The sequence below is a fragment of the Triticum urartu genome, chromosome 3A, assembly GCF_056163025.1.
Source record: "Triticum urartu cultivar PI428250 chromosome 3A, HENAU_Tu73, whole genome shotgun sequence".
NCBI lineage: Eukaryota > Viridiplantae > Streptophyta > Magnoliopsida > Poales > Poaceae > Triticum > Triticum urartu.
The window spans coordinates 17,977,326-18,004,322 of NC_141875.1; the positions used below are offsets into that span (position 1 = coordinate 17,977,326).

The 26,997-nt window shown below is 47.2% G+C and overlaps 1 protein-coding gene across 7 annotated transcripts; it reads left to right on the top strand.

Annotated features, from left to right (window-relative positions):
* LOC125542403 (LEAF RUST 10 DISEASE-RESISTANCE LOCUS RECEPTOR-LIKE PROTEIN KINASE-like 1.2) lies at nucleotides 1–26,265 on the top strand. Of its 7 annotated transcripts, none has more exons than XM_087546010.1 (4): nucleotides 1–854; nucleotides 24,440–24,475; nucleotides 24,645–24,896; nucleotides 25,046–26,265. In XM_087546010.1, exons 1-4 carry the CDS (start codon nucleotides 83–85, stop codon nucleotides 25,984–25,986), a joined length of 2,001 nt encoding a protein of 666 aa, XP_087402136.1. In that variant the 5' UTR covers nucleotides 1–82; the 3' UTR covers nucleotides 25,987–26,265. The 7 variants fall into 7 exon arrangements, with proteins under 7 accessions (XP_087402136.1, XP_087402137.1, XP_048561392.2 ...); XM_087546011.1 differs by lacking the exon at nucleotides 1–854 and adding an exon at nucleotides 3,732–4,569; XM_048705435.2 differs by lacking the exon at nucleotides 1–854 and adding an exon at nucleotides 14,007–14,688.
* The last annotated feature ends 732 nt before the right edge of the window (nucleotides 26,266–26,997 follow it).

The following is a 26,997-nucleotide window of genomic DNA, read 5'->3' on the forward strand; positions in this document are numbered from 1 at the left end:
TCTCTGTGTTACAACTAAAGCTCTTCTCCGTTGCAAATTCATCATCCCGTAGCCAGCAAACAAGATCGACGGCGACGACGGGATGAAGCGTCCGTTTCGTGCCCCGGCAGCGGCCGCGGTGCTCTGCTCAGCCCCGCTGCTGCTAGCTGCTGTCCTCGCCACCGACGCCACCATAAACACCACCACGCCGTCGTCGTCCTCGCCCTGCGCCCCGGCGATGTGCGGGGGCCTGCGCATCGAGTACCCGTTCTGGCTCGGCGGCACGCACCCGCCAAAGTGCGGCTACCGGGCCTTCCAGGTCACGTGCGACGGCAACGGCACGGCCTTCCTCGAGAACTCATTCTGGAAGTACCAGATCCTGAACATCTCTTACGACGACAGCACCTTCAGGCTCGCCAACCACGATCTCTCCGACGGCACCTGCGACGTCGAGGTCCGCGTGAACGCCACCTCCGACCTCGGCCTCGCGCCCTTTGCCATCAGCCGGACCAACCAGAGGCTCTACTTCCTCTACAACTGCACCGACCTCCGGGCGCGGCCGCCGCCCCGTTCGTGGGCGCCCGTGAACTGCACCAAGGGGTCCAACGTGTCCACCTTCAACTCCTTCGCGTTGCTCGACGGCGGGTACAGGCCCGTGCCGGGGAACTGCAGGGTGTCGATGATGCCGGTGCTGGGGTACCCGGGGGCGGCCGGGAAGGACTACCGGCAGCTGATGAAGGGCGGGTTTCTTCTGGACTACGCGGCCGACGACTGCGCGGCGTGCAAGGAGAGCGGTGGACGTTGCCGGATTGACACCGACTACGATATCTTCCAGTGCCACTGCTCCGACGGCGTGGCCGACCTCATCGTTTGCGGTCGGTATCAATTCATCTCGTTTTTACATCATTTTAAATTCCGTAGACCTGGTAATTACTTTGAAAATTATTTCATATGCCATTATTATTACTCCCTCTGTTTAGGTGTGTAAGTCATCTTACGAAAATCAGATATTCCCAAATCACCTAGACGCGTAACATTAATTGTTTTCTTGGTTTCTTCCCACCTCATTTAACCACCCACGTTTTTTCTTCCCTGGCTATTAATTAGGGATTAATTGCTAAATAAACGACCTATGCATGCACAGAAAGAAAGCACTGGTTAGTTAAGGGAATCAAGCCGGCTTGCATGCGAAGGGATTTAATTCTTGCATGAACTATTTAAGAATTAATTGCTTAATTTTTGGCTGGTCACGGGATACAACTATTGCATGGTTTTTATGTTGATTTTTTTTGCCTCGCCCGATCCTTAGCCATCTAGGTTGCAGAGCTCCTCCTAATATGACTTACACACCTAGACGAAGTGAATGCAAGCCAACGGGCAGGCTATATGTATGTACAGCACCAGCCAAGCCATGTAGTTCAAATCTATGTTAAAAAACAAATTTTGCATCAGTCGATTTCTGATTTCTTGGACAATGTGTTGTTGAGGTCCGAGGCCGACATGGGGCGACACGGCCAGCCAGGGGCGGATCCAGCAGGGTGTAGGATCACCCTAACATCTTGGCTAGAAGTGGCGGAGCTAGACGAAAACCTTTTTTTGGGGGGAGGGGGGGGTACGTAAAAAAGGCTAATTTTTCCCTTATATAGATACTTCAACTATATTTTTCTTCATAGTGTTTTTTTTTTTTGAGAAATTTTTCAGTATTTTCTAAAGTGTGCATAGATAAAAATAAAGGCCGAGCCCAACTCACCCAGCCCCACCTGCATTTTTGGGTTGGATCTGCCACTACAGCAGCCGCGTTGCCCCCGGTGAGGCCAAGCCATGAATTCACTGGAGAGAGGAACACCGCAGGTGGCCGCTGAGTCGCTCGCGGATGCGAGGATAAAGATTGACTAGTATGATTGGGGGGTTTTCTTTTTTTGACTGCTGCTTGGATTAGATAGCGACCTCGTTGAAGGTGGGAATAATGTCGTGGGTGGAGGCAAGGTCAAGACTATCTGAGGAACAAGATAAATATGGCATGGGGAGAAAACGGTAAAAGAAAGAAGAAAATAAAGATATGACCACTCTTTTTCGATCCAACGGATGAGAGTCCTTCCTTTCAAATAGACAGAAACTTGAAACTTTTTCAGTAACTAACTCATAGGCAGTCCTTTGATTTTTTTTCCTGTTAAGGCCTTGTACAGTGCTAGGTGCTTAGAGAGGTGCTTATAAAAATAAACCGGGTTTTTCTAAAGTATCAGTGCTTATTTCTATAGGAGAGATATCTAATTAAGCGTCTATCCTGTACAAATAAGCACCGGTGCTTAAGAAAAACTTGGTTTATTTCTCCAAGCACCTCTCCTAAGCACCTTGCATTGTACAAGGCCTAATACTCATAAATTCATGAGTTTCCTGTTATTCTACTACTTAACCTGTTTAGTCCGTGATGACATTGGAAAATGCCAACGGAGGCCGAGCTCCAGGGAGCTCGGTATTTTGAAAAAAATCAAAATTTATATTTCAAAGTTTCAGAAAAATTCAAAACAAAATTCCACGGTAACTTAATAGATTTCCGCACGAACGTGTAAGAAAATTATTTGAATTTGTTGTGATTTGTTGGCTGTACAAAAAAACAAAAATCCGGCCCAACAACAAAAAATATTGGCCCATTTTAGAAATACGTTTTTGTCTTTTCTCTATACGCCACGTGTGAAAGTATTTGGTTTTGAATTTTTGCACAGATGCAATACACATGTGTAAAAGTGTATACAAACAATTTCAATTTTTTTCACCTTGTGGAAATTTGTATTTTGAAAACGAGCTCCGTGGAGCTCGGCCTCCAAAAGCCCTCACCCGTGATGACATTGCCTACACGGCCTCGGAAGAAAAGGCATAGGTTAATGAGCTGGGTTTTGTATTTCGTAAAGTTCGATGGTACCGAAATGTTCGTGTTTCGAATTTAAGACTAAATGCCAACTATTGTCGAAATTAGGTGAATTTTGTCCAGAAAGATTGCAAACAATTCCAGGCTCCCAAACTTTCAGTCATTTTTGTGAGCACCAAATTATATATTTCTATGTTTGAAACAGCAAACTCTGTGGACGAGTAATAAATCAGCCTACCCTTTTTTGCCCTTCGTCGATGTGTGGGTTGACATGATAATATTGGTTCCTAAATTTTTTCCTCTCCTTTCCCATTGGATTATATTGTGCCAATCCATAAAGGCTTACGACTACGGTACAAGTAAGAAATCGAGTTTTCAAGAAAGCAACACGTCCACTTGGCTGAAGCATTATTTCGTCTTGTGTATTTGATGTCCGTTTTCCAAAGTGTTGGCAGTTTTAGGCTTCTTGCCAACAGTACTCCTCTTCCATCTCCCAGTGATCTTGTCCGGTTTGATTGGATTGGATTGGCTCCAAAATAGGTCGCAAATGAATCTTATGGAAAATGTTCTAAGGACTCTAATATTCTGAATCAAACAATCAAGAAGAAAAACCTTTTCCCAGCTGCTGGGAAACCTTTTGTCCCCGCTGCTTCCTTCAACAACAAAAATCTTGTCAGTTAGTATTTGAGACACGTTCCTCCTCTCCCGATTTTCGCACGCATGCACCAAAGTCATCCGAAAATATAGCTAAATAACCCCGCGAGGATCGACCAAGACCATCTTCCCAAGTTCTAACATTGACCAAACTCTCTAGTCCCCGTAATCAAACGCCCAAAATGTCACACAAATCGGCTGCTCTCTTCACCCACTACCTCCTCGTCCATGGCCGCGGCCGGCTACAAGTTCTAACATTGGCCGGCTACAAGTCTCGTTCCCCATCTTAAAATACGAGAGAAAATCGCCCCCTTTCGCCATTTGATCCGATATGTTGCTCGTGCTGCTACTCCTGTGCATGCCTCTGCTCGGCGCCCGCGCGCAGCCGCTGGACGCGAGCTGCGCGCCGGCGGCGTGCGGCGGCCTGACCATCACGTACCCGTTCTGGCTGCGCGGTCACCACGAACCCAACTGCGGCTACCCGACCTTCGGCGTAACATGCGACGACCCCACCGGCGCCACCGCGCCCACCCTCAGCGATTCCTACCTCCGCCTCCTGGACATCAGCTACGGCAACCGCTCCGTCGTGGCTTTCCACAACAGCCTCGTCGCCGCCAGCGACGACCCCTGCCGCGCCACGCGGTTCAACGTGTCCAGCAGCCTCGCGCTCTCGCCGCTGGCCGTCAGCGGCGACAACTGGGAGCTCTTCTTCTGCAACAACTGCTCGCGCGCCCCGCCGCCGCCCGCGGGTTCCCTCTGGCTTAACAGCTGCTCCGGCACAGTCACCGACGCGTGGTCCGTGCACATCGGACGGAGGTACGAGGCTCGACCGGCGGGGCCGGCGGAGTGCAAGTACTCGGTGGTGCCGGTGCTGCCCGGGTCGGAGCTGCGGGCGTGGGGTGACTACGCGGGGATCGTCGGGCGCGGGTTCCTGCTGGAGTGGACGGTGCCCGGGGACTGCGCGGCGTGCAGCGAGACCGGCGGGGGGTGCCGGTACGAGGCCGGCGCGAACGCGTTCGGGTGCCTGTGCCACGGCGGCCGCATGCACCCGGCCACGTGCGGTGACTACGGTGAGTTGCTCGACACCTCCCCTGCATCTCCATGCGGATGCGATTCGACTGCCTGTTATAGTTTCTTGTGCAGATTGTTCGATTGTTATTTTCTGGTCTTTCAGTACCTTGCATGCTTAGCAGCCCAGCACGAAGACTTGTGGTGATAAATAGGATTAGCTTGATTACTCGCAAAAAAAAAATAGGATTAGCTTGAACGGACCAGTGTTAGCAATGGACTGGGTAATCTGTTTTATTCCAGTACTCCATAGCAGCCGAAATGGGTATAAAAAATTCTGGGAGTGTAGAATAACATTACCCAGATCATGCATAATTTTGACCAGCAAAGTCAACGTCGCGATTTCCAACACAGAGACATTTTCATTTAAGGAATGTCAACCGTTGATACTCCTATATACATTAGGTATCTCTAGTCGATCTCTTAAAACGGGTTAGAGTAACAATTCAGCTTTGAGGGGTTAGGGCATCTCCAGCCGCGCCCTAGAAAGGCCTCCTCAGATGATTTTTTCACGCCGGCGCCAAAGAAACAGCCCAGTCGCGTCCCCAGAAGCTTGATTCTTGCCGGCCTGGGTCAAAAACAGCGCCGGCGAATCCAGGCCGAACCCGGCGCGCTGGGGGCGCCCGGGGCGCCGGGGCAAACTGTTTTGTTGCGAAACAACCGCGGGCCCACCGCGTCGGCGACACGGCGCCTCGTCTTCCCCCAACGGCCTCGGTTCCCGCGGGGAATCAATGCCAAGGCTGCCGCCGGTCATCCTTGCCATTGATTCCTCACGGGCGGCGCGTCACGTGACGGCGCGCCGACGCCTCCCCTCCCTCGCACGCGTACACACGGATGCGGCGTGGCTATATAGCCGGTGGCCTGCACTCGTCTGTGCCCACACCAGCCCCGCCCCTCGCCGCCGCCCAGCTCCTCCCTCTCCCTACCTCTCCCGAGCGCCGCCGCCCAGCCCCTCCCTCTATCTCTCTACCTCTCCCGAGCCCGTCGCCATGGCGGAACGCTACCCCGGAGACGAGGCGGCGGCCAACGGCTTCGGCCGCCGTTCGCTCCGCGAACAGGAGTCCTGGCTCCTGTTCCAGGCGAACACCCCGGCGCCGCCGGATATGCGCGCCGGGCCGACGGGGTGGAGGCTCAGCACCGGGGGAGTGCCCATTCCCCCGTTACCCGACGTCGTGGCGAAGCCGAAGTACTTTGCCGAGGAAGTCGAGGTCGTGCGCGCCTCCCTCACCGACGCCCAACTCTCCCTCCCCTAGTACGCCCCCGACAACCACGCGGCTTGGGCAGCGTATTTCGAGCGTCGCCAGCAGCAGCGCTTGGCGTCCATCAACGGCGCGCCGGTGGTTGGCGGCCGGCAGAACAGCGAGGGGCGCCACCTGTGGTGGGGCGTCCCCGGCCGCACACTCGAGGGCGTGCTGACGTACCTCGAGGGCGGAACCGACCCGCCGTTGGCGTACCCGGCGAGGGCGGCCGCCCCGGCGCAGCACCGACGCGCCGGGCCATGGGCGCCAAGGAGGTTCGGGTCCTCCTCCTCTTCTTCCTCCTCCCGATCTTCATCGCACTCCTCCGGCACTCCGGCCCTGCTCGGTGTCAAGGCCGAGCCCGCGGCGGAGACCCGCTCGGCCGGCGCACTCGCAGCGCCGGCATCGTCATCAACGAGGGCGGCCGGCGCGCCTACTCGTCGGCTCCTCCTCCGCGCTTCGTCAAGCCAAAAACGGAGCCGGGGCTCGCGCCGGTGAAGAAGGAGCCGGCCGCGTCGGTGAAGAAGGAGCCGGCCGCGCCGGTGACGACGGAGCTCGACGACGACGACGCGACCCTGGAATGGGCGCGCAGGGACTCCATAGCGATGGAGAAGGAGCGCCTGGAGAAGGCGAAGGAGCGCCAGCGCGCCGCCCTGCTTCGCTTCGCGGAGCGTCGACGCGGCCGCGATGAAGGCGGAGTCGTCGTCATCTGTGACAACGACGACGACGACGACGATGCGCCGCCACCAGTCCGCCATACCAACGCCGGGCAGGGGTCCAGCAAGGGCGCCCGCGTCAAGGAGGAGATGGCCGACGACGACGATGGCGGCGACGGCGACGACTTCAGCCAGTTTTTCCTTTAGATTAGTTTATGTATATGTGCTATGTAATGAAAATCCGCGAACTTCGCCGAAATGTGCCGAAATTTATCGTGTTTGGCCGAATTTTATCATGTTTAAGCCGAACTTCGCCGAACTTCTTTTATTTTAAAACGTGCCTGGGGGCGGCCCTGGGGCCGGCGGCTGGGGACCAACTCGCCCCCAGGCCCAATTTTTGCGCCGGCTCGCCCCCAGGCAGCGATTCGCTCCCTGGGGGGCCAACGGCTGGAGATGCCCTTAGACCAGACGTCCAGACCTAAACGATTTCTTATCGGTTTTAGCCCCTCTAAAACTTTTGCTTGTCCTCTCAACCGTTGCTTATATATATATATATATATATATATATATATATATATATATATATATATATATATATATATATATATATATATATATAGTGTTACTATTCATCATCCAGGGTGCAGAATAAGTTATTCTTCACCCGAGGTAATATTACGATTATTTCATAATTAAATTACGTTTGGAATTTAAATAGTTACATTCCTGTTGATTCATTACGTAAAATTTGACATAAAAAATAAAAATATAGGTCATAAGACAAGAAAATTTGCAGTTTATGTGTATTTTAGACTATGTTTTTACGTTTGTAATTTTACATAACATAAAATATTTTTTACGGCGATTATATATTTCTTACGGTCTTTTTTTGTGTCGGAAATAAGACAAAACTTACGGAACGTAAAATTACGGTGCATTGATGATAAAATAGAGGGGGTGAAGAATAACTATTCCTCACCCAGGGTGACGAATAGCGCGACCATATATATATATATATATATATATATATATATATATATATATATATATATATATATATATATATATATATATATACTCGAGCGGTGTCGTTTCTTCAAAAAAAAATCCCTTCCTTCCATGCCGCCTCTCTCCCTTTCTCGCATCGCATCAATGTTGCCGCCGTCCAAATCCACCCCACACCACCCACCATACGTCCTGCCTTAACCCACAGCCACCCCACACCCCACCGACGCTTCCAATCACCTAGAGCCACCCCGAAATGGCGGGATCTAGCTGTCGGAGGTCGCCCCCACCGAGTTGAACTGTGGATCCACGTCGCGTCGCCCCGCCAACCCGAGCAGCACACCGTGGCTCCCCCGATCCCCTCTTACTCCTTCACCACCGACCTTCTGCTACCACCGCGGAAGTAAAAGGAGGACCGTGGTGGGCCTGGGTTTCTAAAATCAAGGACGGGGGCATTGGCCGCATGTATTGGCTTGGCTCCTTCTAGTCGCCGGCGAGGGCGTACGACAAGAAGGCAGTGAGCCTCTACGACAGCCGAGCGGAGATCAACTTTCCCATCGGCAGTGGCGAGGTCCTGAGGCCCGTCAACATCGATCCTGAGTGGTCTCCTGCTGCGAGTTGCGGGAGAATCGGGAGGCCTTTGAGGGGCTCGAGGTCGCGCGCGTCGATGAAGAGTACATGGTCGAGCTCCAGATGCATTCCGCCAGATGCATTCGGAGCTCATCGCCGAGGAGTACACCGGCTCGAGATGTACAAAAAGGTGACTACCGACGAGGACGAGGCTGCTTCGTGAGCGAGGGCCAGTGCCGGTACAGGAACGTGATCGGGGCGCTCGCGTGCCTCTGCCCCGGCGGGAAGCTGCGCGGCCCGACATGTGCCGGTGAGTTTGCCTCCGCCCACGTACGCCGCCACTTGCCTCTACTCTACTATAATATATATTTGTACCAGTCCGGTACCGGACACCTGTGCAGCATGTTCGACTGCACCGGGGCCTTGGCTGAGCAGGGCCCCCAATTTTACTGCTTTTCTTTGAACACTTTTATGTAATTCTATACTGCTTAATGATTAATCAAGGCACGGGGTACTGGAACTTATTCATTGGGACATGCACCGCGACTCGGGCAGCTACCTGATCTCACGCACGGCTCTCCTCCTTTCGATACTCGTTCTCCTTCCATTTCTCTGTATTCTCTTTAACTTCCAGTGAGCAGTGCAAATCCCGTCCCCCATCAAAGGGCTGGTAGATTAATTTCTTCACGGTTTTTCCAAAATAAATCAATTGTTGGAATGTATATGGACGCTTCATCCTCAATCCAACAACTATTTATTCGATGTGTTCTTCTCGATTTCTCATGTCTACTATGTTTCTTTAGATTCCGTTGCTGCTTGCTACCTATGCTGCCCGACTAGAAATTTAACCAGACTACTAGACGCATTGCCGTCGGCCACCACATGGTCTTCTTCCCAAGTTCTTTTAATTCCTTTTCGTTTCTATGATCTATTTCTTTTCTATTTTGTGGGAATTTAATCAAATGACATTTTGGAGAAGATTGCTTATGAAAAATAAGTTGAAGATTTTGTGACAGGAAATGCTAGAAGGATGTCATGCTTCTGCTAAATAACGTACTAATTTTGAGTTTTGAGAATCGCCTTTTGAGTATAAAATTTTATTTTCGTAATTGCCATTGGTTACATCAAGGGCCTACTTTTGGGTTTGGCAAGGGGCCCTTGTTTTCTTGGGTGCGGCCCTGATCTGTACCATTCAGCGCGCGCCGACGCGAATAGCCATATCGGCACATGCGTTGATTAGTCTGGTCCTCCTCCCTGGTGGCCTGGTTCGTTGCACTTCCGGCGCATGGCCGTCGCGCCGCTAGCCAGTGCCCTCCCGATCTTCCGTAGGCCCCATAGAGATTTCACCGTTGGCTTTTCTTCTTCTCCTCCGGTAGATATTCAGGCGGCTGACGGGCTAACGCGCTGAGTACATCGTTGGTGGTGGCATTGACGGTTGACTAGTGGGTTGCTGTGCTTGATTGACCTTGGCGCCGGCCAGTAGGCATGTAAACCAGCGCGGTCAGTAGGTACGTGTACTTATCTAAAAAAAAGTAGGTACATACACGCGTGCATCATTGGAAAAGTGGAAGCGGGTTACACGACAAGTGGCTTCAGTGTTCTGTCCCCTAAAAAATTTCCTTAAAAAAAAGAGGCTTGAACTCTGAATCTTCTAAGTCTAAAAAAATACTTCGAATGTTCTGAGGTCGGCACTACGGCCGAAATTGGCATCATGCACTTGTTCAGTCTAGTCAGAGCCCAGTTGTCAATAGACTTTCAAACATACGACCCATTGGGCCTATATTTATACTTTAGGACTTTCGGCTGAATTACATCTCTTTGGCCCACAATGATAGGTGTTGGCCATCAGGTGAGAATATTTTCTTTGACATTAGCTCCATGTTTTTTTCCATCCATGCAAAAGAACTGCATGTAATATATTAAGAACAAAAGAGGGTTCAGACGGCCAAACGACCGGCATGTTCGAGCTTACAAGGAAACTGAAAGAACAAGCAGAAAAACTACAACGCACCTGAAAAAATATGGTGCAACAACCAGAACCTAAGAACAACAGCTACTACTATATAAAACAAAAGGACCACAACTAGCTTCTGCCCATAGCTTAAGAATAATATCAAGTAAAAACCAAAAAAAACTGAACCATTCATATTTTTTTATTGAATAAAACAGATTAGGATTTAGATTCTATGAATTTTCTATAACCTGTTTGAGTAAAAATATTTAAGCTCTAAAAGACATGTTCTTGGAGAATTCGTAATCTCTAACTCAGCCAAGTAGCACGTTACAAAAGCTAATAATGCAGAACAAATGTGTGAACTCTAGGTTTGAGATGGACTTGTCCCCTATGAAGAAAGAAATTTGCGTGGAGTTAAAAAAGTAAAAGTATTTTTTTCTTTTCCTACTAATTAGTTTGGACCATGCTACAAATCTGATGTCATCTATGTCAGCTTTTTAACAATGGCAAATCAAACATTTTTTTATAGAAAATTACGTGTCACGAGCCTGGCAATTCTCTTCGGCAAGCATGGCAAATCCTAGCATGTTCAGCCTTTTGCAATGATTTGCCTTGCTCGCAACACGTAATCTGTCATAAAAACATGCAATTTCAGTTAGTTTTTTGGTAGTCGTACTAATTAGCTGTCAATTAAGATTACGTTGTGTTGGCCCAATCATGGTGTTCCTATCTCGTTTGATATACAAACCAACACGGGAATACGGGACATGTCGTCCTATCTCCCCCCTAGGAGGAAGAAAAAGAGGGAAATGGGTCTCACTTCAACCGCCATTGTCGGCGCTTATCCCGCTAGACCGACGTCGAGCGGCCGAGGTCGAGGAAAGACAGCGTCATGCTGGCGTGTAGGAGAGTTGCGCCGCCGCCGCCGCCGTGGATTGCAGAGGAGATGCTGTGCCGACCTCACGTAGGAGGAGAGAGAGCTAGTGGGGCTCACCGTCACAGTTTTTTTTTTGAGAACACCACTCACCGTCACTGCTGGGCAGCCTAGGCAATGGCTTGGGCCGTTCGAAAAATTCAAGCCCATATCTAAAAAAAAGATTGGCCTGGGGCACAGCCCAGCCTTAACCCGGCTTCAGGTCTTAGGAGGCTGGCCCAATACCACCTAGCGATCGAGGAGCTCAAACGAACCGCTCTTTGGACGAACCCTACCCTACCGGCCAGGCCGCCGCGCCGCCCGCCGTCGTGCTTCCCTTTGATCCCCTTCTCCTTGGCCACGGCCATGTTCGGCGAGGCGGCGACCCCGGAGAGGCGGCAGGCTTCCCAGCAAGGCGGCCTTTGCCAGGAGGCAGGACCGCAGGAGGCCAGGAGCAACCCACCTCAGCGGCCCAGCTCTGCCGTTGCACGGAGGTATTCCCCCATCCGACCATCATACAAAACTGCCATCTCAGCTCTTCCAAATCTCAGTATTTCTTGCTTAGATGCCACTGTTTGATGAATGATGATGGTATTTAATTCTTTGTGCTGCCCCCTTTCCAACATAAATATGGAAATCGATTTAGACATTTAGTAATTCTTGTTTCTATATAATTTTACAATTTTAAGTGAAGGTAAGATGAATAAAAAAACTAGACAATGACATCTTCTTTTCAAGTTCAAACCACGTGATCCATGGAAATGGGTCCTTCAACTTGAACAAATGATAATATCACTCGTATTACAGCCCAGCTCAAGCCCGGTGATATTGATCATTGATTTTTTTTTCTCGAATATGCAAAGAGCATATCATTTCATTGATAGAAGGAGAGAATTACATGTGCTAAGCAAAGCCACACATTGTGGTGGCTAGGTTAGCAATCATTGATGATCACCACGGCTGATTGGAATATAGCATTGAAAAGAAAGAAACATTTTGCTTTTATTGTTTTCTGTGTAAGCAATCAAGAGCTGAAAACATGCCTTGAAACCAAGGTTTTGGATTCCAAGTGGACATTTTTTCTCGAGGGGCATTCCGGAAAAATTTCGGACGGAATTTATAATCAAATTTCGAACTCAAAATTTTTAGAAATAGATATAGAAAATTATTTAACTCCTTATTATCAGCTATGTTACCCTGGCCTTGTGGCTATTCGAGCCCTGGTCGCTCCAACAAATTGGCAACATTTTTTTCAGTTTTGCAAACTCCCAAAAGTAAAAACGTGAGATGGATGGTTCGCTTTACCACCAGGCCGCAACCAGTTCTGTTGGCAAGAAAGAGATGGCCTATATTTAACTATACTGTGAGAATTTGAATTCAAAATTTTCAAATTATTCGAGATTTTTTGCTCGATATGAGTGTTTCTCGAGGGGGGTCGGTAAACGCGATAACCGCGCGGAAGCTCGGAATTTTGCTCGGTTACCAAAACCATGCTTGAAACTGGGGGTTTTTTTTTGAGAAATATTTTTGGCCCTAGTTTTTCGCCTTGGGCATCAACCAATCGCCACTGGCTGAGATGCAACATACCACTGTCTTCCCTTCTCCATCTCATCTCGTTTTGTTCTCGTGCTCGTTGGCAAGCGACCTCCCGCATACTTTAGGGGATGTTTGGTTTGTGACTAACTTTGTCAAAGGTTGCCACGTCTGAGGTTAGGCAAGTTTGACTAACTTAGGTGAGTGTTTGGTTCAACCCGTACCTTAGGCAAGCCACACTTGAGCCCCACATGGCATACACACAAAAAGTGACAAGATTCCCTTAGGCTTGCCAAACTGTGACTCTCATTTTGATGAACTAAGCTTAGACAAGGTTGGCAAAGTGTGGCAATGCTAGATGAGTGTTTCTGTCAGGCACCATTGATCTCTATGCTCCACCCAACTCCAGCGAGGTTACTCGCCGCTAATCTGTACTTCCTTTAACACCACCGTGAGATGCATCCTCGGTTTACTCCCCTCAACTTTGGGAAGGCTGCGACGCTGCCAGCCCATAACATGCACACTCCATGCATGACCTCGCATGAGATGGAGAATCATTTTTCATTTCCCTATACAACTTGATATGTACAAACCTATCCCGATACAGGAATCCACGAACAAGAAGTACTTGAAAGACAAAGTACATGAATATGTATGTTTGGTCGACGATAACTTCTGTCTGGACTAAGAGTGTGTACAACGATTAATGGATGAGTAATTTATGAATAAAAAAGGATGATTAATTTGATATGACCATCATGAGCTTTTAGGGCATCTCCAACAGTTGTATGATCATTGTTGCTAAAGTTGTCACCTAGACTATTTTGATGACATGGCACATAATAAAAGAAGAGAGAGAACGAAACCGTATGAACCTGAAGCAACGCTTCATGCACAAGCTCCGAGGCAAGTCTGTTCATTTCTTCAACATTTAGTGGACCCATCTAGTTATTTAACATACGCTTAACATACGTCTAATTGAAGAGTCTATATGATGTGTTGTTGGCTGCTGACGTGGACACTTATATCAACGATTGTACATACAAACTGTTGCAGATGCTCTTAGCTGAAGGCGTATTCTTTAATCTCAGCCATTCATTCAATTAAGAGGTGGTGTATTGAAACAGAATTCTGTAACATGCGCAACCCAATAATCCAATAAATGATCTTCCTTTTGGTCGGCTACTGAAAGTCTGAATGCTGTACAGATATTAGAATCTGTTACAGTATCTAAAATTTTCTCGATAAAAGGTAAAGGGGATCTTGTATTTAGATAGCTGACAAAAGCATGAAGTAGCCGGTATGGAAACAAACAGCCTATAAGCACCCAGGTTCATGTCACATCACGGGCACACAGAGGTCATGTTGATGGCTTACCCGTCAATGGGATTAGATTTAGAAATTCAGAAACCATGGCCTACAAGTCCAAGCGGTGGTTGAGGGAATTCGTGGATGATGATAGCTTTACCGCAACTTTCCAGTCATTTATTCAGACCATAGGATTCGTCCACATATATGCTTCTTCAACCACGATATCCTCTCATACGTCTTCCCCGCCACCCCACGGCCAATTTTTTCTCCTCCTATGGCTACTACAAGCTGCTGGTTCTTGGTGTTCGTCTGGGTAGTATGGGGGCTGCCACTGACGCTCGCCGGGGCTGAGGAGCAGCAAGGGGAAGGCTGCTCGACCTCGGCCAAGACGTGCGGCAACCTCACCATCACCCATCCCTTCTGGATAGCTGACAGGGAGGCGGGAAGATCCTGCGGTCCCTTGGACTTCCAGGTCGGTTGCTCAAATGACAGCATTCCGTTTCTCCGGAGCTCTGGATTCACTGGATACACCGGCTTTGCAATCATGGACATCTCATACAAGGACCGCAATCTGCGTGTCGTTGATGTACGCAAAGAGGAGGACTTCAATGTCTCCAACAGCCGCTGCAATTTCCCGAGTTGGAACACCTCCAGTAAGCTGGCACTGCCGTTTAAGGTCAACCCCGCCAACCTGAACCTCATCTTCTACAAGTGCACAAAAAGGGTGGCGCTGGTGGAGGTGAGATGCATGAACACGAGCAACGTGTTTGTTCGCGCGGGAGTGCGTTTCGATGAGATGGGGAACTACGGCGACTACGCCTTGGAGGGCTGCGACGCTATCGTCGTGCCGGTGATGGGCTCGTCGGACGGGGCCAACGCGAGCCACTTCGAGCAGCTCATCAGCGATGGCTTCCTCCTGACATGGGATCCACCCCCTACACGTAAGTTCACCGGCCAATCATCTTTTAATCAAGTTCGTAGCTAAGCTAGGACGTGGAGTGCCTAAGTAACTTGTTGACCGTGTTAATCACTAACCGAGGATAAGGTTGAAGTTGATCGTGTTGCGGATGTTCTCCGGTGTCGGCAAGCACCGCACTTGCTCCTTCCTGCCAAAGATTTGGGTTGACTTTACCATAGGCCAGCCTATATTCCCTTTTGTTTTTATTTACTTCGCATATTAGCTTTGTCTTGAGTCAAACTTTGCAAACTTTGATCAAATTTATAAAAAAATTACTAACTTTCACAATACTAAATCAATACTATTAGAACCAGCATTCAATATATTTTCATACTATATATATATTTGTTATTGTAAAACTTTAGATTGTTTTTGATAAACTTAATCAAACATTATAAAATTTGACTTAAATCAAAGCTAATATACGGAGTAAAGAAAAACGGAGCGAGTACTAGCAAAATTGACACATGTAGAATTTTCTCCAGCAATCCGTAAGAAACCAATCACACTTTCAGCTTCAGACATACATGTAAATGGGTCTATATCCAAAAAAAATTACCTTTTCGATGGTTGAATTATGCTTAGTTGGCCCATATAGGTGGGCAAATGCACACGTCTTGTTATTTGGGCCGGCCGTTGCCACAACCCATGTTCGCCTTTTTTTGCAAAAAATGTATTTTTCTTAATAAGATTTTATTTACAAATACTATCAAAATTTTGCACTAAACAAATATTGCCCAAATATCAGTTTAAAAAAATAAACAATAGATTGCGGGGAATGAAAGAAATGTCCATTTATACAAACAGTTATATTAATGTGTAGAAAGTCCATGGATTATTTTTAAATTGTATATGTTAAATAAAATGTTCATTGCGTATTTTATTTTTTCAAGTATACAAAATATTGTGTTCATATGTTTTAAAAGTGTACATAATTTTTAATGAACCAAAGAAAAATAAGTAAAAGAGGAAACTAAGTATAAAATAAAATAAAAGGATGTAAAATAAGGAAAGTCTGAAATAAAAAAGCACGTTAAAACCAGGAGAAAACGAAATCCATCAGAAACAAGAAACCCCAACCGTGCAAACCTTGTTTTGGGTCTTAGCCCCCTAGTTTTCCTATAGGCAAATACAGCAACCCACATCCTCGCTCATACTTATATATCCGAACGTCATGTTTGAATCTTATTTGAGGATCGTTGCGTTGAAAATAGTTGGGCAAGTGACACAGATTTTTTATAGAAAAAACAGTATTTTTCTTAACAGGTTTAAAAAGATGTTGTCAAAAATCAATCTGAAGATGGATTTGATGCTTTTAAGCGACATTTCGGACACTATTTAGAACTCTGCTAAGTTGCATGTTACAAAAGCTACAATGACGCAAAAGTGAAATCCGTGAACTCTAGGTTTGAACGGACGTCTCCCCTGCAAAGAAAGGGAAATCGCAATGAAAAATCTAGAATACACAACCACAATAGCCAATCATTGTAAGGATCTTCATTTCCACAGATAGTTACCTGTCAGGTGTGAATGTGATAGAAAGATTGGAATCTAATAGCAATATACAAGCGACAAACGCGTCAAAATATACAAGCGACAAGAGCATGAAGTACCCGGAACTGACAGAACCATCGTACCTAATAAGCATCCTGGTTCGAAGTCACATCACGGGCTCGCTGAGGTCATGGTCATGGCCTACGGATCAAGGCGGTTTACTCCTAAGGCCTCGGGTTTTAAGGTTCAAGGCTTTCCAGCCCAGGGGGTCAATTGGGGAATTTCGTGGAGGACGATCGCTAGGGGAAAATTTCCAGTCAAATATTCCGGCTAATAGTACTCCACTTGCTTGCCGTCCCCTTATATGGTTCATGCTTGGACCATGGTGTTTTCACTCTTACCTGTAGCCGACCACCACAACCCTGCTCACTGCAATCTCTGCAAATCTTCTTCTCCGATGGTTCCCGGCTGTTGGTTCCTCGCCTTCGCCTGGGTTTGGTGGCTGCCGCTGGTGCTCGTGGCGACTCAGGAGCAGCAAAGCCTAGGCTGCTCGGCCATGTGCGGCGACGTCGCCGTCTCCGATCCGTTTTGGCTCACTGATTGGGAGACGGGAAGATCATGTGGTTCGCCTGGAGCCCCGGACTTCGAGCTGACATGCGTTAACAGCAGTTATCCAGTTCTGCGGAGCTTTGTGCCCTTCATCCCCGGCTTTTCAATCTCCAACATCTCGTACAAGGAACGAAGCTTACACGCCGTTGATCTGGGCAAGCTGGAACTATTGCGTGGCGCCCGCACCCCATGCCTACCGATCTGGAACACCTCTGTTAAACTGGGCCACCCGTTTAGGATCGACTCCATCAACCTGAACCTCATCTTCTATAACTGCACTGAGGAGGCCGCGGCTGCGGCAGCGGCACGTCGGGACAGGGGGCTGGTGCACGCGACCACGATGAGGTGCGTGAACGCGAGTAACGCGTTTGTTCGTGCGGGGGTGCGTTACGACGCCACCGGGAACTACTCTGGCTATGCTTTGGAGGGCTGCAATGCTATCGTCCTCCCGATGCGGCGCTCGTCGTCGGGTGAGACATTCACGAACACGACCGACTACGAGCAGCTCATCAAAGCTGGCTTCCTCTTGACATGGGATCCGCCGCAACCTCTCCCTACGCCTCTACCTGCAGGTAAGCTCACCCGCGGAAATCGTCTTTTAATCAAGTTTTTAGCTAAGTTAGGACGTGCAGTGCCCCTATTGCGTAGACCGTGACGTGCCAGAAACTTCGGTCGTGACGTAGCCGTGTGCATCGTTAGAAGCTCTCGTTAACAAGTGGCTTCTAGGGTGACGACCAATTCTGTCTGAACTCTGAATTTCTCAGGTCCTGCCTAGTCTGAACTCTGAACATCTCAAGTCTGCACTACGGCCCATTGACAGCCCAGTGGCAAAAGGACTCCATGAAACTCGGACTGGTTGGCCTATATTTATTTTTCTGGGGCAATTTCGGCCTAATCACGGTGCTTTGCTCATTAGGTTTTTCTCAGCAATGCTCGTTAGAGGGCCTATGTGGTAACTTCTATTTTTTTTAAAATACTGTCATTTTAATGCAACGACTTATAAAAAAGTCGTTTTAATACGTCAAGAGAATATGTTGAAATTTTTATGTAAAAATAATATTCTTTCATACGCAAACCTACTTTTTATACTAATTAATAAAATTCCATATATTTGAAAGCAACTCCTTGTAACTATAAGAAAAATTGTCATGTATGGCAAAAGAGATGTTCATGTATTTCAGGACAAATATTCATGTTTAAAGAAAGGGTTCAAGACTACGAAAAGAAGTGTACGTATTATATATTTACCACAGAAGTAATTAAATATAAATAAATTCATATAATAAGACAGCAATTTGGAAAAAAGTAACTAAAAAGTGAAGAAATAAAAAATTAACCAAAAAACAAAAGTAAAAGGCAAAACAAGTAAAATGATTCATCATATAAAGAAGGTAAGTATAAAAAGGATTAATATGTAAACAAAATCCATTTCAAGTGATTTGAATCGAGAAGACCCTAATCAGTCTACGGATTTTTCTATTTGTAAGTTGACTGCGAAGTTGGTTCTGATACGCTGGCCATGTCGCACATCACAAAGGCTATGGTTGCAACCAAAAAAAAAATACTGTACTTAAGTTAATGGTTAGATGCGAAGGTGCGAGCAAAGTCTAAAGGTTTATTTCTCTCATGAAATATCCTGGTCCTGGTTCCAGTCACATCACGGAGGTCATGGTCATGACATACCTTACCTACAGATTTCATAAGTCATGGCTTACTTAGTACTCCGCTTGATAAGTCTCTGTTGGGAAACTTCCTGGATGATGACCGCTTGGCCCAAATTTCCAGTCAAAAGTTCAATACTACTCTGCTCGTTCACCGTCCCCATAGGCAATATATGTTGTTCAAGCTTCGACCACGGTATTCTTTACGTGTAGTTTCTAGCTACCTTCCCATAGCCCCCTCTTTGTTGTTCATTGCTATCTCTCCAAATCTCTTTGCTCATGAGCTGCTGCTGGTTCTTGGTCTTGGCCGGGGTGTGGTGGCTGCCACCGATGCTCGTGCTGGCCGAGGACCAGCAGGGGGGAGACTGCTCGGTCATGAAGTGCGGCAACGTCAGCATCTTTCATCCGTTCTCGCTCACCGACAGAGAGACGGGAAGATCATGCGGTCCTGATCCCTACCCGGACTTCGATGTCGCTTGTATCAACAACAGTGTTCCCGCTCTACGGAGCTCCATACCCCTCAACCAGGGCTTTGAAATCCTCAATATCTCCTACCAGGAACGCAGCTTGTATGCAGTTGATATGGGCAAGCTGGGCGTGTTGCAAGCCCCGGACAAGTGCCGTGCGGTGTTCTATAACACCTCGGTCAAACTGAACAGCCCGTTCAGGATCGCCCCCGTCAACCTGCACATCATCCTGTACAACTGCACGGAGGAGGATGGATCAGCGGCTGTGGCACGTCGGAACACAGAGCTGGTGGAGACGAGAGTGAGGTGCTGGAACGAGTGGGAGGTGCTTGCCCGCACGGGAGTGCCTCACGACGTGACCGGGAACTACAGCGGCTACGCTTTGGATGGCTGCCGTGCTATCGTCGTGCCTATGCTGGCCTCGTCGGCGGGGGCGAGTGCGAGCGACTACGAGCAGCTCATGAGGGATGGCTTCCTGTTGACATGGGAGCTCCCCCATCTTGCACCTGCACCTGCACCTAGGATATCGAACGAGCCTCCTCCCCCTGCACGTAAGTTCAGTTCACCACGTCAAATCATCTGTTAATCGAGTTCCTAGAATGTGAACCAGCGTTCTCGGTAGGTTTAGCCGGGTGGATCATTAGATGGTCATTAAGAAGTTGAACTGGGTATGGTAAAGAATAATAAGTGGCTTCTAGGCCTCTACCTAGTCCGACTGAACTCTGAACTTCTCAAGTTTCTTTTTTCCTTTTGAAGGGATGAACTTCTCAGACTAGTGGACAGTATGGTAAAGAATAGTAATTGACATCATGGACTACTTGTTCAATGATCCACTGACAGCCTAGTGGCAAATAGACTTTATGGAAAACTCAGACTTGTGGGCCTATATTTTTTTCTAGGGCAATTTTGGCCTATTTACGGTGCTTTGGCCGTTAGTCGTGTGGAACCACTAATGGGCCTGCCACTTATGCAGCCCACTAATGCAACTTTTTTTATAAATAAATTATACACTTTTATATTTAAAAAGTGTTCTGTTGGATACCATTTTTATGAATTGGCATATAAAAGAATACTTTAAAAAATCAAGAGGAGATGTTGAATGTTTGTATAAAAATATACTTATGTCATACATAAGCCTAAGCCTACTTCATATACTAATTATAAAATGTCAAAATATTTGAAAATAAATGGTACTTTTAAGAAAGAAATGGAAATAAAAAAGAAAGAAAGACAAATAAATAAGAAATAAAATTAAAAGGAAAAAAAATGAAAATGATGAATATGAAAAAAAAAATTCCCACAAAAAAGAAAACAAAAGAAAGATGACAATGCAGAAAAGGACTAAAAGGAAAAAAGAATAACTCATATTTTGTGTGCCCAACTGCATCCGTTCTTCACTCCCACTTCAGGCAGGACTAGGATTTTTCGTGTAGTCTGGGTCTATGGTGCAATTGTACGGTAGAGATTATCGTGCGATAGTGAAGGGAATCTGTTGGCAGGGGATACCCGTGACACTGTTTTCGATCCTTGGTCGCGGGCCGCCAATCCCTTTGTGTTTTGGGGGCTCTTAAAACATAACCAAATAAACAATGAATGGCATGGCATATTGTTTGCTAAAATGAAAGCAATTGGATAAGTGATAAGGGTTGTTTTGTTACATCACATGGATGTACAATTTTCTTGCATCAGGGTTGTGTGGATCGATTGTGCGAACCCTGAGAGTTTGTTTAACCCCCTTCTGTGAAAACACAATAAAACCTTAGCAAGTCAACACAAGGCACAAACAAATTATAAGGTTTAAAATCTTTAGATTTGAACATGTCTTGTAGAAAGATATAAAGACTAAAGTTATACGCGACCCATTGTAATTCATTTGGATCAAAAAGGCCCAAATCATTCCATGGATTTGCTATTTGTAACTTGGCTAAGAAGTTGTTTTTTTCCTACGCTGGCTATATTGCACATCACAAAGGCTAACATTACAAAAAAAAGGTGTTTAAAATGTTAAATATGCAACTGTAGGTTTGAAGGCTTTATTTATTGGACATTTCGTATTCCCTCTGTCCGGGTTTATAATGCCAATTAATCTTGTCTTAACTCAGACGGTTTTGAAACTTATGAGGTTAATAGGAACAAAAACTATGTCTCAGGGCTTCACACTTGGCTGGTTTATAAGGCCTTATAAGACAAGATTAATACTCGGTACCAGGCAAGTGTGAAGCGCAAGATTAATACTCCCACCGTTCCTAAGTATTTGTCTTTTTAGAGATTTCAAATAAACTATCACATACGGATGCACATAGATATATTTTAGAGTATAGATTCACTCATTTTGCTCCGTATGTAGTCACTTGTTGAAATTTCTAGAAATACAAATATTAAGGAACGGAGGGAGTAGTAGTTTGGCTCGTTTGCCTTTTGGCTTGCATGGCAGCGTAGTCTCGCCTCTGTTTGCTGTTAGTCTCTGAGAGTTGGGTGGTGGTGCCTGTCTTATCTTTCTATCCTTTTTGGACCCAGTAACTTCGTGTCAAATTTTGGCTGTTTACCTAAACATGACACCTGGTTTTCACCAAGAAAAAAACTCCTCCTAGCTTTTTACCTGTGCTATCTTTGCAGTATCTGTGTGTCTGCCCATGTAAGCAGATACGTAGATGTTTTATCGCTTTGAGTTCAGAGCCCGGGTGCTTTGTGCTCTTGTCTGTAAACAAAGAGTACAAGTGGGCACAGTTTTATATTAGTAGCACTGGATGCTCATGAACACAAGTGGAAAGAAAGTTACCAGTAGTCCTAGACTTAGCGTACGGCGGACGACTGGATCAGCCTAGTTTGAACTCTGGACCCTGAAGCCCAGCTTGGTAGTACCCACACTGATGGACAATGTCTGAACATAGCATCAATTTTGGTGCCATTTGGTGTCAACAACGGCTCCCTGCTCGTCTCCAACGTCCACAAGCTCGGCGACTTCAATCTCTCCGGCGAGAAAGGATGTCACGTACCCAAGCCCAACACCGCCAGCAAAATCGGGCCTCCGTTCTCCATGAGCAGCCTCAACCAGAACCTCATCTTCTACAAACTGCGCCAGGGCACCGTCGCTCGCTGTAGATGGTGTGCCGGAACAACACGTTTGTCCGCGCCGGAGGGCGTTACAACGCCACGGGCGTGATCGCCGGAAGCTACGATTTGCCCGGCTGCAACGCCACCGCCGTGCCGGTGCTTGGGGCGTCTGGGAAGGTGAATGCCAGACACTACCAGCCGACGAGTCACCGTAAGTTCACTCGTGAAACTGGTCATTTTCTATCGGGTTCCTAGGAAACAAACAATCTAGTCTCAGATTCCTTATCTGCCAGACCATGGCGGTTTGGCAAGCCGTCGGCATCGCCGTGGCGGGCCATGGCGGCCGCTCCATGCCGCCGCCGCCGCAGCATCCCCGAAAACAATTTCCGAACGAAATAGAGCGTTGACTCTGACTAGTCAAGCCGCTCTGGCCTCCGTCATTTTTTTCCCAAGTCGCACACCCCACCCTCCGTTCTGTCCCGTTAACTAGTCCTCGCCAGCTCCGGTCAGTCAGCCGCTCCGCTTTCCATCCCCAATTATTCCAACCCATGCCGCCGCTCCAGCTGCTTCCCCTCCTGCTCCTGCTCCTGCTCGTTGCTTCCTTTCTCCGGCTGCCGGCGCCGGCCGCCGCCGCCTGCTCGCCCAAGAGATGCGGCGACCTGAACATCAGTTACCCGTTCTGGCTGGAGGAGAAAGGCCAGACGCCGTGCGGGTCACCGTCCTTCCAGCTCAACTGCAACGGCAGCCAGGCTCTCCTCAGCCGCTCCATATTCGGGGGCTACCAGGTTGTCCAAGTCTTTGCCGAGAACTCCTCCTTCGTCGCCGTCGACAACAACCTCCCGCTCGACGACGGCTGCCCCAGGTTTTGGTTCAACATCTCCCTGGGTCTCGGGCTGAGTCCGTTCGTCATCAGCAACAAGAACAGGGAGCTGCTCGTCCTCGACAAGTGCGCGGAGCAGCAGGTGACGCCGCCGGGGTTCAACCGCACGCCTTGTGCCAACGAGTCCTTCTACCGCCTTGGCGGGGAGTATGGCAGTCACCACGAACCGGGCGTTGTCCCGCCGGCTTGCCATCTCTCCGTCGTGCCGGTTCTTGGTTTTCAGGACGGCGCCGGTTACATCCCGAGCATGAGGCAAGGGTTCCTGCTTGAGTGGACGGTGCCGTCAGACGATTGCCCCAAGTGCGAGGCAAGCGGCGGACAGTGCAGGTATGCCAACGACGGCACCGGGTTTTCCTGCCATTGCTCCGGCGACGTGTACCCTGAGAAGTGCGGTGAGTTGACGAAAATTAACTCACAGCGCCACCATGATTTTGCCTAGTCAATCACTAGTTCTTTGATCAAGTAATCCGTTGCTGACATTCCCCTCAAAACTTCAAGTGGTAGTGACCGATTCAGTGACTCCAAAAATGCCTGACGTAGGTAGCAATTTTGATACTGCATCTGAAATAGAATTGCTGTCAAGAGTAGATTTTCTGCGTTTTCGGTCGCTGTTGCTAGGAGTATCGAGTGCTGATTGGACACAGATATTGTTGTTCTTTCAACTCCTTAGTGCTTGCTTGGTTTCTTGGAGCTCCTGCAGATTATTGTTTTGTTTTTGGTAGTTAGTGATGAAGTTAGTCCATTGATTGATTCCTAGTCAAAAAATACATTTGTGAATTAGTCAACAACGCTATTCAACAAAGATGCCGTGCCGACGGCAACGTGCTCCTGGTTTTGTTCCAAATAGACTATTCCCGTGATCGCCGATCAATGCTCTTACTTTTCTGTGCCCTGGTCCGTTTTTCAAACATGTGGAAGTCAATTTATTGCAACTGTTTGTTGTGGAATTAGGGGTGTAAAGTTGAATTGGACACTGTGGTTAGTTTCAGTGGACTACTATATTGAGTGTTGATGCACATGGTAATTGAGTGTTGCACTGCTTAAGCAGTGCAGAAGAGTGCCGTGATCGTACCGGTATTGCCAAGCATCATGGCAGCTTATGGCGTTCCAGTTTTTTTTTTTAAATCTTTTCCTGGAGAGAATAGGGCACCAAGCTAGCTTCAACACAACTATCTTATCAGCTCTGTTCGTTTTCGCGAAAACTATGATCTAACAGCACATTGCTGTTAGATTTTGGCCTCCTTTTCAGAAGACTACAAATGTATGCATCCGTTAATCCTGGCATCACTTTTGATGATCTAAATGTGGAGATTGGAGTAAGCGCTTCAATGAAATGTATTCTAGGATACATTGCCACCATCAATTGCGAACCTGAAATTTAACTGCTGCTGGATTTTCCTAATTAACCAGTCACAAAAGGGAGTTTGACTTTACGTAGAAGCTGCCAAAGTTAGCAATGCAATACCGATTCGGCATGAATAAAGTTCTTCTCATTTGTCAAGTGACTACTATACTTCTTCTTTGTTACTTCATAAACCGCAAAAAGATTTACAGACACTTTTTATGCAGGGGACAGTGGAAAGACAAGTATAAAGTTCATAATAGGTGAGTGTAATCAACTGTCAAGCTGCTCAGCCCATCTATTCCTTCAGTTCTTATTTCCTCGCTCCAAATTGTACCATATGGAGAATATGGGGGTGAAATCTCATGATGAAGAACTAATCAGATCGTTTGTTTACCTCATGTTGCTAATGTGTTATATTGTTGTGAACAGTTGGAGCGGTAGCCGGTTTTGCTGCATTCTTGGCATTTGTCTTATTTGCCTTGTACCAACGAAAGAAGAGCAAACAAACTGTAGCTTCAAATGAGTTCATGCGAAGTGGATCTTCAATGACGTCATACAGTAAAGACCTTGAGCTGGGTGGTTCGCCTCATATCTTCACTTTCGAGGAACTCGAAGTGGCTACTGATGGATTTAGTGCTTCAAGGGAGCTTGGTGATGGTGGCTTTGGAACTGTTTATAAAGGTAAAACACATGTTTGCCGAACTCGTTGCTTGTCAATCTTATAAGTAAATTGCAGATGCTAGGACCTCCATTCTCAACTGTATTTCTGATAAAGTTATCTTGCCCTTAATTCACTTGGCAATGACAACTTCGACATTTTTGTCATTCAGGAAAACTCAAGGATGGGAGAGTAGTTGCGGTGAAACGCCTTTACAAGAACAACTACAGACGGGTTGAGCAGTTCCTGAATGAGGTCGACATCCTGTCCCGCCTGCTCCACCAGAACCTGGTCATCCTATATGGCTGCACTTCTCGGATGAGCCGCGACCTTCTCCTGGTGTACGAGTTCATCGCAAATGGGACTGTCGCAGACCATCTTCACGGATCACACTCGGCGGAACGAGGCCTCACGTGGCCTCTAAGACTGAACATTGCCATAGAAACAGCTGAAGCACTGGCCTACCTCCATGCAGTCGAGATCATACATCGTGATGTGAAGACAACCAACATATTGCTGGACAACAACTTTCATGTCAAAGTTGCAGACTTTGGGTTGTCGCGCCTGTTCCCTCTCGAGGTCACCCATGTCTCGACTGTTCCACAGGGCACACCTGGTTACGTCGACCCCGTGTACCACCAGTGCTACAAGCTGACCGACAAGAGCGACGTCTACAGCTTCGGCGTCGTGTTGGTGGAGCTGATATCCTCAAAGCCTGCTGTGGACATGAGTAGGAGCCAAAGTGAGATCAACCTGGCCAACATGGCCCTCAACAGGATTCAGAACCATGAAGTTTTTCAGTTGGTTGATCCGGAGCTCGGCTATGACACCGACCCCGAAACAAAGAGAACGATTGACCGTGTGGCCGAGGTGGCCTTCCAGTGCCTGCAGATGGAGAGGGATCTGAGGCCGTCGATCAAGGAGGTGGTGGAGATCCTGACTTACGTCAGGGACGGAGACTATCGAGCTAAGAGCATGAAGAAGAAGGCGTCTCAGAAAGAGGACGCGCACTTGCTCACGAATGACCTGCAGTTTTCGCCTGACTCGGTCATCCATAGATTCCATAGCCAGTCAACTAACCACTCGGTAGCATCGAATGCTAGCGGGTTATGATGTGCTTTGTATTGATTCTGAAGAAATAAGGCCGCCCTGTTGATCGGATGAGTTGTATATAGCATAGAGTTTTCTGATGAGGTGGTTCATCTTACTAATAAGTACAGGCTCATGGTTACAGTAACTCTGCATTTCTGAGCTTAGCAATGATTCAAATGGTAGGTTTATGTACTAGGAGCAAATTCCAGGATAAGCACTGTAATATTCATATAGTCAGTTCAAGCTGACGAAAAGATTGAATTCAGAAGTTGAACTGATCAACATGCATATTATAAGTAATCACATTGTACTTATATATATGAGTAATATACAGTTATTTGAGATACTTACGGCAGATACATCCTGTGACTTTGCTGGTCTGTTTGGCAGTTGTCATATATAATCATCTGAGAATTCTTTCTGCGGGCAGGCATTTGAAATTTGGAACTCAAGCCAATGTATTGTACCACCAGTTTTACTTGGTGTCAGCACGATAGGTACATTTTCTTCTGAAATCTGCATAAGGACACAAGAGACCAAGGCCCAGCTGATGCTGTGGAATGTCGGTCGTGCTGCACGGTTGCTGCAGAATGTCGCTCTAGCGACCTTTTGGTATCAGAGGCTCTCACTCACCCGCCCCACAAAAAAAGTCCCGTGCTCATTTCCTTGTTTGACGGAGAAGATCCGAAATGGTGGAAGGATCGTAGTGAAAAGTACTTTTAGATGTTTGATGTTCCACATGATAGCTTGGCAAATTATGCCACTTTGCACTTTCATGGAGTAGCTACGTCTTGGTTACATGTCATGAGTCATTGCATATAGTTGATACCTGGTCTCATTTAGTTCTAGTGTTTATATGCTAAATTTGACACGAATAAGTATGAGCACCATCTCAAGAAACTACCCAAACCGAAACAAATAGCCAAATAGGAACAGTCACTAAATATCAAGCTAGATTTGAAGAACCCATGCATAAAGTCTTGTACATAATAGAGGTTATGATGGAACTTTCTTAGGAAAATATTGATTATG